Source organism: Pempheris klunzingeri, chromosome 17 (genome assembly GCF_042242105.1).
Source record: "Pempheris klunzingeri isolate RE-2024b chromosome 17, fPemKlu1.hap1, whole genome shotgun sequence".
NCBI classification, from domain to species: Eukaryota; Metazoa; Chordata; class Actinopteri; order Acropomatiformes; family Pempheridae; genus Pempheris; species Pempheris klunzingeri.
Genome location: NC_092028.1, coordinates 10,815,511 through 10,831,565, shown reverse-complemented (window position 1 = coordinate 10,831,565; position 16,055 = coordinate 10,815,511). Strand labels below are relative to the sequence as shown.

At 42.0% G+C, this 16,055-nt stretch overlaps 1 protein-coding gene across 2 annotated transcripts; it reads right to left on the bottom strand.

Annotated features, from left to right (window-relative positions):
* Positions 1-1,207: 1,207 nt before the first annotated feature.
* Positions 1,208-5,319, bottom strand: sox10 (SRY-box transcription factor 10). 2 transcript variants are annotated; one of them, XM_070847684.1, is made up of 3 exons: positions 4,886-5,319; positions 2,836-3,104; positions 1,208-2,697 (listed from the first exon to the last, which is right to left on the bottom strand). In XM_070847684.1, the coding sequence occupies exons 1-3, from the start codon at positions 5,317-5,319 to the stop codon at positions 1,910-1,912; spliced, it is 1,491 nt and encodes a 496-aa protein (XP_070703785.1). In that variant the 3' UTR covers positions 1,208-1,909. The 2 variants fall into 2 exon arrangements, with proteins under 2 accessions (XP_070703785.1, XP_070703784.1); XM_070847683.1 differs by having other exon boundaries at positions 1,208-3,104.
* Between the last annotated feature and the right edge of the window lie 10,736 nt (positions 5,320-16,055).

Here is a 16,055-nt window from a genome sequence, read left to right as displayed (position 1 = left end):
GTGTTTTTTTGTTGGGTTTTTTTTTCCACTTTCCCAGAGGGAGAATTAAGATACATACAGTTCTGTTAAGGAGATGAGGGACAGAAATTACATGCGGACACACTGTAGAACATAAAGACCAGAGAGAGATGAGAAATCAGAAACATGCATTAAAAGTACAGATTCACTAATAGTCAATAAATTGGGAAAGAGGCACATATGATTTAACATAAAATACAGGTTGTTGCTTCTCTTTTTCATCAGTAGATGGTATAAAAGACAAGGCACATTTTATATTTAATATTAGACTGTGTTAAAACTTCTTATCTCTTGGATGATTTACCCTCTTAATCTCTGGCAACCTCTTCTCAGTGTTGGCATCTCCAACATTGCCTGCCTAAGAAAAGTTGTACTTAACAACAACCAAATATCATTCACATCATTTCACATTAAATACTGATCTACAGAAACATTATGAATGACAAATAAAGGAAAAGAAAATGCAGTGGTGCAGACTTTCAGTGGAGATAATAATGGCAAAAAGCACTGGACAGTATTAATACAGTCAATTGTTAAAACAAAGCCATGTATTCTATCACATCTTACAACCACGGTCAATGAAATTGATTATGCAATCATAAATATGTCTTTTATCATGAATGTGCATCATAAACACATCACATACTAATGAATTTCATCACTCTCATCAGTGCCATTGTGAAAAAAGGCAAAAGTTGCTTTTGACACGTGTGTTTTGGAGTAATTTACAACAACTCACTATTGAAAAATGTTGACAGCTAGAAGAGAAAACTAATTAGCTAAAAAATGTAAGGTAGTTTTGAGTGTCACGTTGGGAGAAACGTCTGTAAAATCTGTTTCTTCTCTACAAGTTTTGGTCTCAAAACTTTGGTCATTTCACAAATATCTTAAATCTTTATGCATCAATATATGAACATTTGTAATTTCAAGTACATAGTGTAGACTATCCTGATAACAGTCAGTCATCATGAAAATTGTTTTTGACTAAACATACATTTCACTTAACAAAACCATGACATGGTTTTATGGCATTTTTCTTCCACGCACGTTTATTGTGTGTACATCAGGCATTTTAAGTGAACATAACATAATAATTAGAATTAAATAGAGACAAATGTGCCTCAGAAACCAACAGAATGTTACCAGTATTTGCCGTATTGATTTCCAGAAGCAATACAAAACGAACATATGTTTGATAAAAGCTCAGTCTTGCCTGAGAAGTGAATGGGCCACAGCCAAATAGTTTGGCACTCTCACTCATTCTTCTGGCACAAAAAAATCATAGAGAATGAATCTGGCTCCCTCTCAGTCACACCCTTCACAATACAGATCAAGGTCTTGCTCATTCACAGTTTGTACCCTGGTCCCTGTTGCTACTGACCCCTTGTGGCTTGTGAGAGAGGGGTGATAGTTTGTCTGTGTGTGTCTCCTCCATGTGTATCCTCCTGATACTGACGGAGTCACCGAACTGACAGGGACGTGATCCTTTACCGCTTATGAACACTGGCTATTGTGTTTTTTGGAGTGCCAGAGGCTTTGCTGTTGTAATTATAACCTGGAACTCTGTGATGGTGGGTGGGTATTTTTCCTTTGTACCACCAAAGTAAGACATTCTCTGACTGCTGCCACTGTGCCCCAAATAATTAACCACACTTCAAAACCACCATGCTCCGAGCTCATCCTTGAGCTGTGGTTGCATTTCTGCCTCTGGACAAGGGCAGAATGGGGTTTCTCCCCTTCTATCTCCCCAGCCGACTCCCCCAGTGCCTGCCCACTCCCCCCGACCCAGACCACTTTCACCACCGATACCACCAACACTGCTGTTGCTGCTGCTCCTCGGGTCTGATATGGGGGCTGAACCTGCACCAGCGCTCTCTGGTCTCGGTCTCTGTCATGGCCGCGACAGTGTTGTGTAGACGGGCTGTTCCCAATTCGTGGGGCTGTGTGACTGTGGCACGCTGGCTGGGTCAGTGATGGCAGTATACAGGGGCCTCTGTGATGGCCCCATGTAGGAGAAGGCAGAGTACAACCCCGAGGCCTGGCTGGAGTGGGCATAGTATGACCCCGAGGCCTGGTGGTCAGCATATTCAGCAAACTGAGCCCTGGAGGCCAGTGAGGGGAAGGCAGAGCTGTAGTGAGGAAGACTGAGGGGAGTGTATGTGACGTGGGAACCGGCTGAGGCTGCATCTGCAAAGTGACCACCGGCACCTACAGCCTCACTTTTGATGTGGGCCTTGGAGGGATCTGAGCCCAGAGGGGAGCTGTGATGTTGCTGCTGCTGCTGCTTGGAGAGCCAGGATGCTGAGTGTCCACTGGCCGCAGCCAGAGCAGAGGAGATGCCATAGGTGTACGGAGAGGCAGGAGAAGCTGTGGCTGCCGCTCCTGCCCCTGCACTCTGTCCAACCCCTGGGTGGCCATTTGGGGGAAGATACTGGTCAAACTCATTGACATCAAAAGGCTCCATGTTGGCCATTACCTCGTGGCTCATCTCACCAATGTCCACATTACCAAAGTCAATGTGAGGTTTCCCTGATCCCGGAGCGCCTGAGCTTCCTTCTGCTCCCATTGTGCCACGGGAGCCCCCATTCCCAGCACCCTCCCGTTTTCCATCCCCTGCCTTCCCAGACTGAGGCTCAGTCTTAGGAGTGGTGGGAGGTGTTGGAGGACTGTGACTCTGACCTGTAGAAACACAAGAAAATATGTAGTTACAGTAGTTTTCTTGGCAAAGTGAAACAATTATCTGTTTGCCACATTGTCCAGACTGATCTAACAGTGTGACAGTATCAGTGCTGTACTGGGAATGAGCCCGAAGCCCACCTGCAGCATGAGGGTGGTGCCCATCTGTCAGAGGGGACCGAGCTGCCCCACTGTGGGCCACGTCCAGCTGGAGGCCCTTGTAGTGGGACTGGCTGTGGCTGACCTCACCCTCCGAATGGCCATCGGCCTCACTTCCTGAGCCAGAACCAGGCTTTCCATTCTTGCGACGTCGTGGTTGGTATTTATAGTCCGGATAATCCTTTTTATGCTGCTTCCTCAGCCTCTCTGCTTCCTCGATGAAGGGTCGCTTGTCACTCTCATTGAGAAGCCTTGGATATAAAGACAACATGTTGGTAGATAGGTTGTTTTAAGGTATGAAAACTCAATCAGAATTCAGAAATGTGTATATATATACTTTCCAGTATTAAGTTTGATTCACTTTCATTGTATATTAGTACATTATGCCACAGCTGCATTGAATGACAGGCGCTTCTGACAGCTGGACAGTAATGAAATAATACAGGCCAAAGATGCATCCTGTCTGCAAATATGAAACTAAGTTCCTTATTACTACTGCTGGCAGGAATGGCATGAGAAACCCCTGACCTTCCTCAGCCTCCCTGCTCTTAGTGTTTCTGGGCCACTTAACCAATCATGCCTCAGCCCAAGGTCAAGTCTTCATTTAATTAAAGTTCAGTCCCCACGAGGTTAATGAAGTTAACCTTTCTAACCTTCTTGTCAGCCAAAAGTGGGTGTTCTGTCTGAGAAAACAGAAACTGGATGGATGGTCTGACAGAACATTATACTTAAAGAACAGCAGGGGTTCTGTGATTAAGAGGATGCAACGTTGACAACTATCACACATCGCAGAATATTTTAAGGAGGCTAAGTGTAAGAATTCACTTCACCCTGGCTGGTGAATATTTGCAGTTTTAAACCACGGTTCACATGAATTTGCAAACAACCAAATAAGTTAGAGCACAGTGACAATTTAGAATAGAAAAATCAAATCTAATCAAAAATTTGAGGGTTGAAAATCTGTACTTTAAATGTCAACTAAAAGGTTGTGAAAATGTCCTGATTCCCTCAGGAGCCATTTACTCCTGCTACATGGCCATTGATTAAACAGTCTATGAAATTAGCCTCAATTCAGGAACACAACCATGGCACACTCACAGTCGCCACACTTGTTTGTGCTTCTAAACTGGTGAGCTGTGTCCAAAAGTGGGTAGTGAGACAATGAGCCAGAGTTTTAGGGAAAACATGTCTCCTAAAAATCACATTCATACACAGTATTGTGCTCATTTAGAGCAAATACATGTAGCAAAAAGTATAATAAGACAGATCAGCTCATATGAGGAAAAGTTCTCTTGCTACATTTCCTCATGGCTTAAACCAAATGCTGAGGAGAAAAAGGCAGATGCTTGTTGCACAATTATGATAATATTAGGCAAAAATAAAGGGTCACAGATAAGAAAATGATTAAGTAGAGATGTGTTTATGTGCTATAATAATCTGCAGTATGCCAATACAGTTTTAACTGTAAAATCCATGTTTACCTCATCCTTGTTTCTTACTATCAGCATCTATGCGAAGATAGATGCTGACTGTAAGTGAACTCCATGAAAGTGTGATGAAGAAACATGGATACAAAATAATGGGGAAGGATGCAAAAGATCATCTGACTAAAGTGATACTACTCAACATACCACACTAAGTTGTTTAATGTATTATTTGGGAAATATTCAGAACTTCTCTCGATGCATCCATTCCACAGATTCTCAGGTCTGACCAGGGCTCTGCCCTCTTTCCTGTAGTAAACTGGAGCTATCTCCCCAAGCCCCACCCTAAAAGTAAAGTCTGACCCCTAGAATGATGTTTCAGTAAATGTGCTTCTTAAAAACGACGGATTTACCCCCAACATTTTTATTTGTTCAAATAGAATCCAAATTATTAGAGACCCACTCCTTATTCCCCTGATTGCTCCCATAAGTCAGCAGTCTGCACACTTCGCTCCTACTGTGAGTGTGAGCATGATCAGAACATTCTACTGGTTTGACAACAGGCGGACTATCACAGCTGAACTACCCACACGAAGTGGCCTCCTCACCTCCACAGTTTCCCCAGGGTCTTGCTGAGCTCCGCGTTGTGCAGGTGTGGGTGTTGGTCGGCCAGTTTCCTCCGCGCCGCCTGCGCCCACACCATGAAAGCGTTCATGGGCCTCTTCACGTGAGGCTTGGACTTGCTTCCGCTGTTCACGCGCACGGGCATAGGCACGAGGGTCCAGTCGTAGCAGTTGAGCACCTGGCTCACGGCCTCGCGGATCCCCGCGGGGAAGCGGTCGTCCTCGTCGTCGGATTTGACGGACGAGCAGCCCGCCACCGAGTCGTCCAGACCCGCCAGCTGCGGCTGCTGCCGCCCGTGGAGAGGCGAGTCCCCCCCACCAGGAGCACCGGAGGAGTGACCCGGTGAGAGGGAGCGACTGTCATCCGACATCCCGGGACTGAGCTCCACCTCCGATAAGCTCTGCTCCTCTCTGGACATCTTCCTACACACACAAGCCTCCAGGTGCGCAGAGGATGCAAGGCCTGTTCCTAAATGCTTCACTCTACCTGCCGGGTCCTTGTTCCTGTTTGTCCCTACAGTGACGCACGGAGTGTCGTCTGGCTGCTGTCTATCTGTCCCTCTGGCCTCCTCTAAGTTATAATATAAACTGCCAGTCTGTCTCTACTCTCAGCCTCCGTTGCAAAACTCTGTGAGGGTTCCACATTAAAGTTCTTTCCATCCGTGTTGTTGGTATCATAGGCGGCTCAGTGCGCACCTTCGACCCCAGTTTACCTGCTATTGCACAGCTGTCTGCGCCAAACTCACCCGGTCTCACTTCCCGCCTGACTTCCCCTTCACTCTCTCCACCGTTTGTCCCACGGTTGAAATCCAACAGCGAGAACCTGAAACAGCAGAGTGGAGAGAAGCGTCAGCTTAACACGCCAGAGGTAGAGAAACTTCTGCTTCATTGGGCAGCAACATCCTCACCAAAACCTGTATTTCTAGAGAGGAGGTGCTGTTCTCCGATTAGTGTTTTTTATTACATGTCAGGGACAAGTCAAGACCTCATTATGGCGAAGATTTGGGCTTGATTTTCCAAAATGTACTTCTCTCCATCACAGCAATAAACCCCAAAACATTGGTGCGTAAAGGATTACCTCACCCCTCTCCAGCGATGCCCCCATATTGTCTCCACCCCCCACTCCTCTGTCAGTGATCATGATTATTGGAGACATTTTCATGGACGCAAAGACTCAAATGACTTCATATTCGTTAAAAATCTGTATGGCAAAGGTGTTCCTGTTTAGTGCTCCTGGTGTCTATTTAAAATGTATAAGCCCACAGAAACCTTGTGGAATTTAATACATTGTATTATCACAAGGGTTAAGATTTGCCACAGTAGTACACAAAAGGAATTCCTAGTAGACTTTGCTATTCTGAAAGTAGATTATACATAAAGTTTAGCCAGTTTTATATAATACGTGAAAATCAAGATAAACCAGTATGCAGAGGTCCAGCTGCTGCAGCACAGGCTCGTTCCCCCCAAATAAGCTACTGTTTAAGGTTTTGCAGTTATTTCAAGCTCCCCCGAGAGAAAGTGTTGGAATGATAGCATCACTCCAACACTTTCTCCTCTCCGCACAGGCCCCGGGTTTATCCTCTGTAGCTCTTGGATAAACATGCCCTGGCGATGGAAATATAAACCCCGCACGCGTGCGTGTCAGTTCGCGTGTGTGAATTAGACACAGGCTGTTTGTTAAACGGGAGCAAAATGTGTCCTTGTTTTGTCCATTAAATCAACACCCTGCGTCGAAGTTTACGTCCCAAATCAGCGAACTTCCTGTGAACCAGCAGCACACAGCCCGCTCGTTTGTTTCCAGCTTCGGTATCACATTGCAGGAAAATTGGTGATCTCGCTCACGTCTAGTGGTATTATGAATTAGCTTGTCAGTTTAACAGTCTGTGTGTTCATGTGTAGGTTAAGTGGGGAATATAACCACTCAACACTCACGTTACTTAACCTTTATGGGTAAAGGTTCAACCCTTTTTTTTAAAAAATAATAAACTATATACTTTAGACTCGCACACTAAGCATGTTTGTGTGAATTTATGATGAAATGTAGGCCTATTTTCTACTTGCTGGGTTGGCTTCTTGCTGATCATCTACTGTCCTTAGGTAACATGTAGAATACTCATAACAAATTAGGCTTTTAAAAATGGTATTTGGATTTGTTGACTGCTTTCAGAGTTAAGTTACAGATTATGCGTTTCGTGACTCTTGATAAAATTTTGGCAAACCAGCTTTTAATTCACATCGGAGTGGGTGTCAGGAATCGTATCCATTTCCATCAAAAAGGGCACGTAAAGCTTCACCATCTGTCCGAGCCGCATTAATAGTGATATTCGCCTGCCACCTGGTGCGCAAGGCCACTTCACAGATTGTCATCACGCATGGACAGCGTCCCTGCTGCAGAAACAATGCGTTAACATCGTGCGTAAAGCTCCACTTGGCTCATTGCGCACGTGTTGCCGTGTTTGCTCTACGCGCTGCCTGCTTATAATATGTCTCTCGTGTGGAAAAAGGGAAAGAGCAATGATCACTTTAGTTAGTGGTGCTAATTTCCTTTCGTCACTGATCACATTCATCATAAAGCATGTTATTTCTTTAGCAGGCAGCGCCTCAAATTAGGAACAAACAAGCGAATAATGAACTCAACAGACTCGTCAATCAACTGGGCATACCTCTCAGTCTGCCGTAGAAAATGTCATTTGATTTATTGTCTGATAATGTATAAATTGTTTTCGACACACCCCTCAAATCATGCTTGACTTGCTACTACATTACCCTTCTTTTGCGTCTTTAAAAGTCTTTTTTTCAATTAATATTACTATAGCTCATATTTTCAGTGCCATCTATCCAGAAGAGTAAATGTTGGACAAACCAACGCAAGATGCTGTTTAAACCAAGTGCACCATAATCTAACAAGGCAGTATGTATTTAAGAATAAAGACACAACTAATATCTACAACAGGTTCCACGACGAGAATAAGACTTCAGAAATGCCCATTTATAGTTGTTTCAGTTTATTTCAACTTCTAATAACTTCTGTTTCTCTAATAAACCGTTAGTTACTGTCTAAGTATGAAAAAGGCCTTCGGTCTCCTCACTGAGTCGAATAGAAGAAGCTTGAATTTAAAATTCCCAAACAAAGATTGTCCAAACAAATGATTAGCACTGATTAAACAATTAAACTCGGAAATCATTTTAAAATAAGAGCACTTGTTGCACTGTAATATCATGCAAATAATCAACATCCTTGTAAAAAAAAAAAAAAAGTATGAGAAATTGCTCTTAAGGCTAATACCAAACAGCGTTATTCTTAGATATCCCATATGTTATTTTATTCAAATTTCAGAAAGAACAAATCTGTCATTTTGGACCAGTGTGTAACCACTGTCTCAGCTCACGACCCCCGAAAGACTTGTTAAGATTTATCACGGTAGCATTAAGGATTGTTAGAGGTAAGATTACATCTGTAAATCTGAGTCGGGATTCTTCTATATGATTCCGACGGGAAGAAATAACCAAATCGCAGAGTCAGAGCAGCCACCAGCAGCACAGAGGAAAGAGTTGGAAATGCTAAGCGCCTTACTTCAGTAATGAGAAAAGGAGGTCGCCGGTTTAGCACGAGAATCCGCGAGTTCCCGAGTTTCCAAAGTGACGCTCGCTCCCCAGCCCCCTCGCTCGCGCTGCCCGAGTATGAATGCCTGCTCTGTGTGTCGGTACCGGGGCTTAAAGAGCTCCTTGTGTGAGGCTGAGAGGAAAAAATAAAAAGATGCTGGGGAGGACAAGTCTTAAAGGAACAGTAGCAAAATTGTACTGGTGCAAGCTTGGAGACCTCTGATTGGTTAAATCTATCTATCTATCTATCTATCTATCTATCTATCTATCTATCTATCTATCTATCTATCTATCTATCTATCTATCTATCTATCTATCTATCTATCTATCTATCTATCTATCTATCTATCTATCTATCTATCTATCTATCTATCTATCTATCCACATTCTGATATGAGCGTGCGTAAATTGTGCGCATTTTACGCAAAGAATTTTCAACAAGAAGTATACACATCATTTTCATTTGGTACATGAGCACCCTCACCTAATGAATTTACATGGGGAGATGCCCAGTTGCATCAGTGATCTATGCGCATATTCAGTGTTGCACAGGTGTTTACTTCGCGTTATAATTCCACACGTGGCATTTTGCTATTTTCCAGAAACCGACATAAGCAGTCAATTTACAGGCTCGCTCCAGCATCTAAATGAGAAATATTAGGACAAATAAAATTGTGCATCAATCTCATAACATAAGTACAAATTGGACTCTAAAATGAATTACAATAAAATTAAATCAAGTGTGCCACCGCAGGAGTTTCGAGGACAATCCATCAGTTGAGAAAAATGTTGCCAGGTGTGTCATATTTGAAGAATCAGACGCAGTTTATTTTCAGATTTCAGAACATGCTCGGAGGCAACACAGCTTTCTGTCACTGGGGCATCCACACATTAAAAGAAAGCTTTATCAGAGGCCTGATCTTTTTTTTTTTCTTAGAGGAGAATAAGGGGGCAAACTGTGCCTTACTAACAGATAAATGATGGTTTGTTTTGACTTAACATTTCAAAAGGTCAGGGTCACTACATTTGCACGAATTGCAAAGATGGATGCAAAATGAATGCACAAAAGCGCAAATTCATGCGCCGCTGGAAGTGTGTCTTACACATGTTTATCCACTCGTATATTCACCCCTACACCGCAGGTGTAGACAACACTAAAAGGCCCTTAAACGGATTGTGTGGCCTCCGTCAGTGCGCTTCTTCAGGTCCATGCGTGAGTTTTCTAATTGCATCAGCACCTCTAACTGAGAGCCGCGCGTTTAAAGCAAACAGTATTGGTAGAAAATGCAGAAAGGAGAGATGAGAGGGGACACTGGGCCGCACGGATACAAACACAAGCGCTGTTCTTCGCAACAATGACCCCTTGTATCACCGCCATGCGACACACTGGCACCCAATCCAAAAATCACCACTTTTTTTCATTAATGTTGACTGTGATAAGGGAATCCTAACCATGAGTGCATCTCTCTGTCTGATTCTCTGCCCCATTCATTCCTCCTCTCCCCTTCTTTCTTTGCGTCCTTTGTTTTATCTCAGGTGAATTGCAATCATGTGATCAAAACGAGCACCCCCTTCCCCCTTAAATGAAAAAAAAAATGGGGAACAAAAAGCAGTTCTGTGCATAAGAAAAAAGAAAAGTAGGAGAAAGCCTGTGTCTTTCCCTCTTGTGCCACTCTTTGTGCGCGTCTCCACAAACTCTGACACATAGAGAAAAATGCTCCAGGAGCGCGGTGACTCGGCCCGGGGAGCTGTGGTGGGACTGTCCGGCTCCTGGAGCTTGAAACCGGGGACCAACAGAGAGCCACTCCGGGGATTTCTCTCCCGCTGTGGAGCCGAGGATTTGCGGCCCGGCCTCGGTTTGACGTGAGTGTTTGTTTTGGCGTGTGTGTGTTTGTGCACAAATAATGAGGGGGAATTTACAGGCTCGACAAAGTTGCATTGCTACATGAACTGATGACGTTTGGATGAGACCATAAATGTCAATTAGCGCAACAAGACGTTTGAGAGAAATGCGCTGGTTGATGAAATGAGGCAGGATTTAAGTCGAATTTTATGTTTCAGCCATAATTTAGATATTTGGCGCTGTAACAAAATGCTTCAAAAATAGATTTTACAATAAAATCTTTGTTAGAACTATCAATGAGACGACAGCAATTATTATTGCTTAATAATTTCCTAAATACGGGAAATAGGCTAACCTTTGTCCGAAAACTGTTGCCTTCAGGGTAATGATGGATGGCTTGACAGTCTGCAGATTAGCAGACTGAGAGAAACTGAATCAACCGGAGTGAGATGGATGAAACGTTTCGAAAAACATTCATTGTATCTCAATAGGTGTTTTATATTTAAAAAAGGCTGCCACAGACGAGCTGCTTGTGGATTTTTCATGAGCCAGAACATTAGGAATCTGTCCGCTGTTTTTTTTTAATTATTATTATTTTATTTAATTTAATTCTAACATTCATTAAAACATGTATTCAGTATGAAAATCCTTGTCTTGCAACGGGTGTGAGTATGCTGCTCATTAAATGTAGGCTACAACTTTGCTTACATAATTAACAGTTACATTTTGCTGAAATATTTTTTATTCTTAAATTTTAACAAGTTTTAGATTCTTGGCACAATTTAACTGATGGAAATAAGGTTATTTTTTTTAGAAAGAGTGCTACTTTGTGATGTTATGTAATTGATTAAAAAGCATAATAACAACTAACTTATGTTCAAAATGAAAAAAATGAATTTAATGACAATAATGGATCTTTGATTTTTGCTAAATTAGTTATCTGGTTTCACAGACAGCACATGCAGTTACCTCTCTGCAAATGAAACGTTTTTTGTGTCAAAGTAAACACTTGAAAATTGTGCAGAAGAACATAGAAGACGATTATAATGGACACTCAGAGAGGCAGTCAAAATGATGCAAACTTATTGAGTCATGTGACAGAAGATCTTGTTTGTTGTGAAGCACACACTTGTACACACAGAGCACAGGGTGACAGTTAAAGGTCAGCAGGTTATGGGTCAGCAGCATCCAAACAGAAGCCCCCAACACAGGCCACATGGTCTTATGCCCATTAGGCCAGGGGGCCCCATCCCCATCAGGCCGGGGTCAGTCCAGAATCACGATTCAGTCGTCCCCGAAACTCAACCTGACGTGATGCAGTCCCGCTAAATGTTGTGTGCTTTAGAGACTTTATGTTGCACTGGATCAGGGGCCAAATTTGATCTCTGTGCCAGCTACCAGAGACTAATCTAATAATGTGATGTTTGAAAGGGCAAACATACTCCAAAATAAATGAATAAATAAAATGAAATAACACGGAGCTTTAAACTTACAAAACTTCAATTGCAAACAAGTGTTAATCCAATCATCTACAAGTGGAAAGTGAACTGAATGTCTGCTACTGACTGATCTTTATAATAATTTAACAGAAAAATGCAGCCGAGGAACACACTGAATTTAGAGGAAGTAAATATGAACTTAAAATAGCCATGTATTTTCTAAATTGTGTGCTGTGATTCATTAATATCAAAGTATAATCATAACCAATTTCACAACCAAAACTAAAATTATACGTCTGCAGCCCTTATTGTCATGTGCTGGCACCAAAGTGGGAGCATCCTCCTTTTGCCTGTTTTCTGTTTCAGACCAACACGTCCCTGCTGACTCACAGGAGGCAGGAATCTGTTCGACTGACCTGGTAATGATGTTAGTGTGGCGTTGTTGAACTTTTGAGCAGAGAAGTAAACACATCCTGATTCGTTTTATCGTTCGAAAGCTGTTTATATCTTTCTTTTTCTCAGTGGCATCCTCTGTCTCTACCCCCCGTGACTCTTCATCTAATATTCTCTCATAGACTTATTGTCTTTCTCTCTACCTGCATGCACCTGTGCAGGACAGAGCAGGTGTGTCAGTCTTCCCCTGTTGAAGTGGATCAGTCAACCATGCAGAAGGATTTGGTGGGCTACTGTTATTACTGCAGCTATTAAGTTATTACAAATGTAATCAACTCTGTCTTTGTCTTTGCAATAAAACCAGCATTTAATGATGGCAGTAATAACGAGATATCGATCGGTTCCCATTTATTTTTCTAACACACAGGGTAGTCAGAGGTCAGAGTCAGCCATAAAACGATACAACTGGAGCTGGTGGGGATTCATAGTCTCGCTTGAAAACTTCATGGGGTTTTAAACCGGCTTCTTTCTTCTTTTTAAGGATCAGACCACTGTGTATTTTAAAATTAACCTACTGCATTCCAAAATGAAAAGCAAGTGCTGAGCTTGTATGATATAGCTATGGCTTATTCCCCAATAGTGACAGATATCAGTTACATCCATGATTAAAATGTCAGAGAATCTTCAAATGGGTCGTAATAAAAATTCCACCCCGCACAAGACCTTCCTGATGCGTTACCCCCGTCCATCTTCCTTAATGAGTTCATGCAGCAGTGTTACATTTAAATAGGTCCCCATCTTGAAAGTCGGTGAATCTTGAATTCTTTTGTGTTTGTCTTGTTTTTCTCTGAGGTACAGGTTAGGGGGGGTGGCCATGGTAGAAACTGTGTGTGTGTGTGTGTGTGTGTTAGTGTATTAGTTCATGGACCTTTCAGCATTAACACTGACTCATCAACAGATAATTGTCCTTACAAACACTGCTGTTTAAATATAACATCAATACAAGGTAGATAAAAAGAAAAACTACACCCAAAAAATAAAATGTAAAATGTGCATTTATCTCAGCTAAAGTCTAATATCTCACATCACAAGTCTGAGATCTAATCTGTGTGTGAGGGGCTCGTAAGAACTTGGACAGGCTTTCATTGCAGCTGTGGAGAGAGTGTGCTATATGTGGGATTGTGAATGTATTTGCATGTGCTTTTGTGCGCCTGTCTGAGACGTGTCTGTGTTTGTGCATGTGCATGCATGTATACTACAGAGGGTAGTTGGTGAGTGTCTGTGTGTGTGTGTGTGTGTGTGTGTGTTTGTGTGTGTGTGTGTGTTTGTGTTTGTGTGTGTGTTTGCATGCCATCTGCGTGCATTTAGGCTACGGAACAATATGGTTGCTAAATATGTGTGTGGAGGCTTTAAGAGATGGATGGTGCTGCTACCGGTGCTGGTTGGGTGTGGATGAGGGGATGTGTATGCATGTGTGCGTGTGTGTGTGTGTGTCTGTGTGTGTTGCTACATTAATGAATAGCCCATTGTGTGCTCTGCTTCATATCTCCACTGGCCAGCCAAAGGAAAGAATCTAGTTACTTCAATTGTGTGAGGGGGAACATCTAAAGGAAATTGATATGTGGGGGGCTAAGGCGGGGTGTGTGGGGTCGGGTAGTGGTGTTGGAGGGGGTGGGGGGCTGTGGGGTAAGGGTCCCAGGTGAGCCAGAGAGAGAGAGAGAGTTTAGTTACCTGTGGCTGATCTCTGCTGGTATTTTGTAATTATCCCTTCACTTGTTTTTGAGAACTTGGCTCAGTCCCTGTTTTCAATCTCAGGCAGTTTGTATTGATAACTATGTTCATTTATTGTTCATTGTGCTGTGTTCAGAGTCATAGGGTTTTCCTCCAGCATGGACATCAGGTCCTGTTTCCAAATTGCCCAATACTTTGACTTATTACAAAATACCAGAAAAATTGACATTCCTATCCCATCAATGCAAATTAGCAACTGTTAGCATGCCAACACGCTAAACTAAGATGATGAACAATATACCTTTATAACATCAACATGTTAGCATTGTCAGCATATTGGACATTAGCATTTAGCTGCCCATAAGTACAACCTCACAGAGCTGCTAGCATGATTGTACACTCATTGTCTTGTTAAATCTTGAAACACTCTCATACATCTTTGATATAACTTATATGTAACTGAGTAATAGATTTGCACAGTGTATCACCCCCTTGCCGTTAAGGGAAAGGTTACATGCATCTTAGTTGCATAAAGGTGAAGTTCAAGCAATGGACAAAATTACTCTCAGGTGACATAAAAATCATTATGCTTTAACAGAGCGCTATTAAGATTTGCAGATTAATGTTATAGTATTAACATTGAGTATAAACATTTTGCTATATGTCAAGTTGGGTTACCTGAATGGATTATGATATGATGACGGACAAATTAGTTTCCTCTTCTCAAAAGTAGTCATACTTTTATGAAAAACATTCTACTCTCGTCTCCCATGCAAGAAAAAATGACAGTTATTAGCTGGGTGTGAATTCTATGTTGAGATATTTCAGCAGCACATGACCTTCGACCTTTAAAGCAATCAATTCAGGTTTACTTTTTGTACACATATACAATCACTTAACTGTAGCCACAGATGCACTGAGCGGCCAGTAACACTCTGACAAGCATTGCATCCTTTTACATCAACCGAGCCTGGCCCTTAAAGCTGTGGGGTTACTGAGTCCTGCTGCAGCTGTGACAGCAGCAAAGGCAAAAGGAAAAAAATGGGGACGGTTCAGGAAGAACAAGAGAAAGAGAACCCTCAATGCTCCCTTGTGTCCCTCGAAACTGTCTCCCATCTCCTTCTTGGAGCAAAATCAATCGCATTATTCTTGCACGTCCACAGCTTTTCATCTACCATGCAGTTTGAATATCTGCATAGTATACGCGTGTTTTTTTGGCAGTAAAACCCACTCACGCATCTCTACAGATATAAGCAGATTTAATGGTAAGATTTGGAAACTCCCAAAAACAACTCATCTCTGTAGGACAAGGGGACATGCTTGAAAAATGATAATTTGGCGGAATGAGAGGCGAGGGACGTGGAGATTGAGTCATTTGCAGGAAAATGCTGAAAATGATGTTCAAGAATTCAGCTGCGAACAAGGGTGTCCTTTGTTAGGATGTTTCTGCTGCATGTCTGGCTGGTTGCTGTTTGGGACATCATCACACAGCAATGATGTGCCTCTCTAAAAATGTTCAGTTTTAATGATTCTCTCACAGACTGTTTTCCCCCTGGACACAAAACAAAATTCTCGTTAAACTTCTAATTTAGCTTCACATCCTGATAGCTGAACACAACAATATGTATTTCAGATACTTCTGAACAGAGGTGGTATATTAGTACACTACTTTGCACTTCACCAGAAAATTTCCAATTTAAGTTTCTTTATACTTCTGCTTAATTTCTAAATTTTTAGAGGGAAATATTGTACTTTAACTCGAATGTTTGATTATTTGTTGTGAAAGATTTTTCATACTAAACATACGGTATATTCAGCTTATAACATATGAAGCATTTTTATTGAATAATTGCAATTTAAAGCAATGATAAACCTTTTTACTGAAATAGAAAAATTGGAATTGGCTTAACATTGGTCAAAATGATCCTTAATAAAGCAACAAACAAACAAACGAAGCATTCTGAAAAGGAAATATTTTATTTTGAGTCCTTTTATCTCCATTTTGTTGATAATATTTTGCTTTGGTCATTACTGTTCATTGTCAGCTAAAGTTCGATAATGGTTCCTTTTCTGGTTTTGTCTCGCTATATTGATTAAAGGTAGTTTTGAAGAGGAAGAAAAAATACTGTACATACTGTGCAGTAAA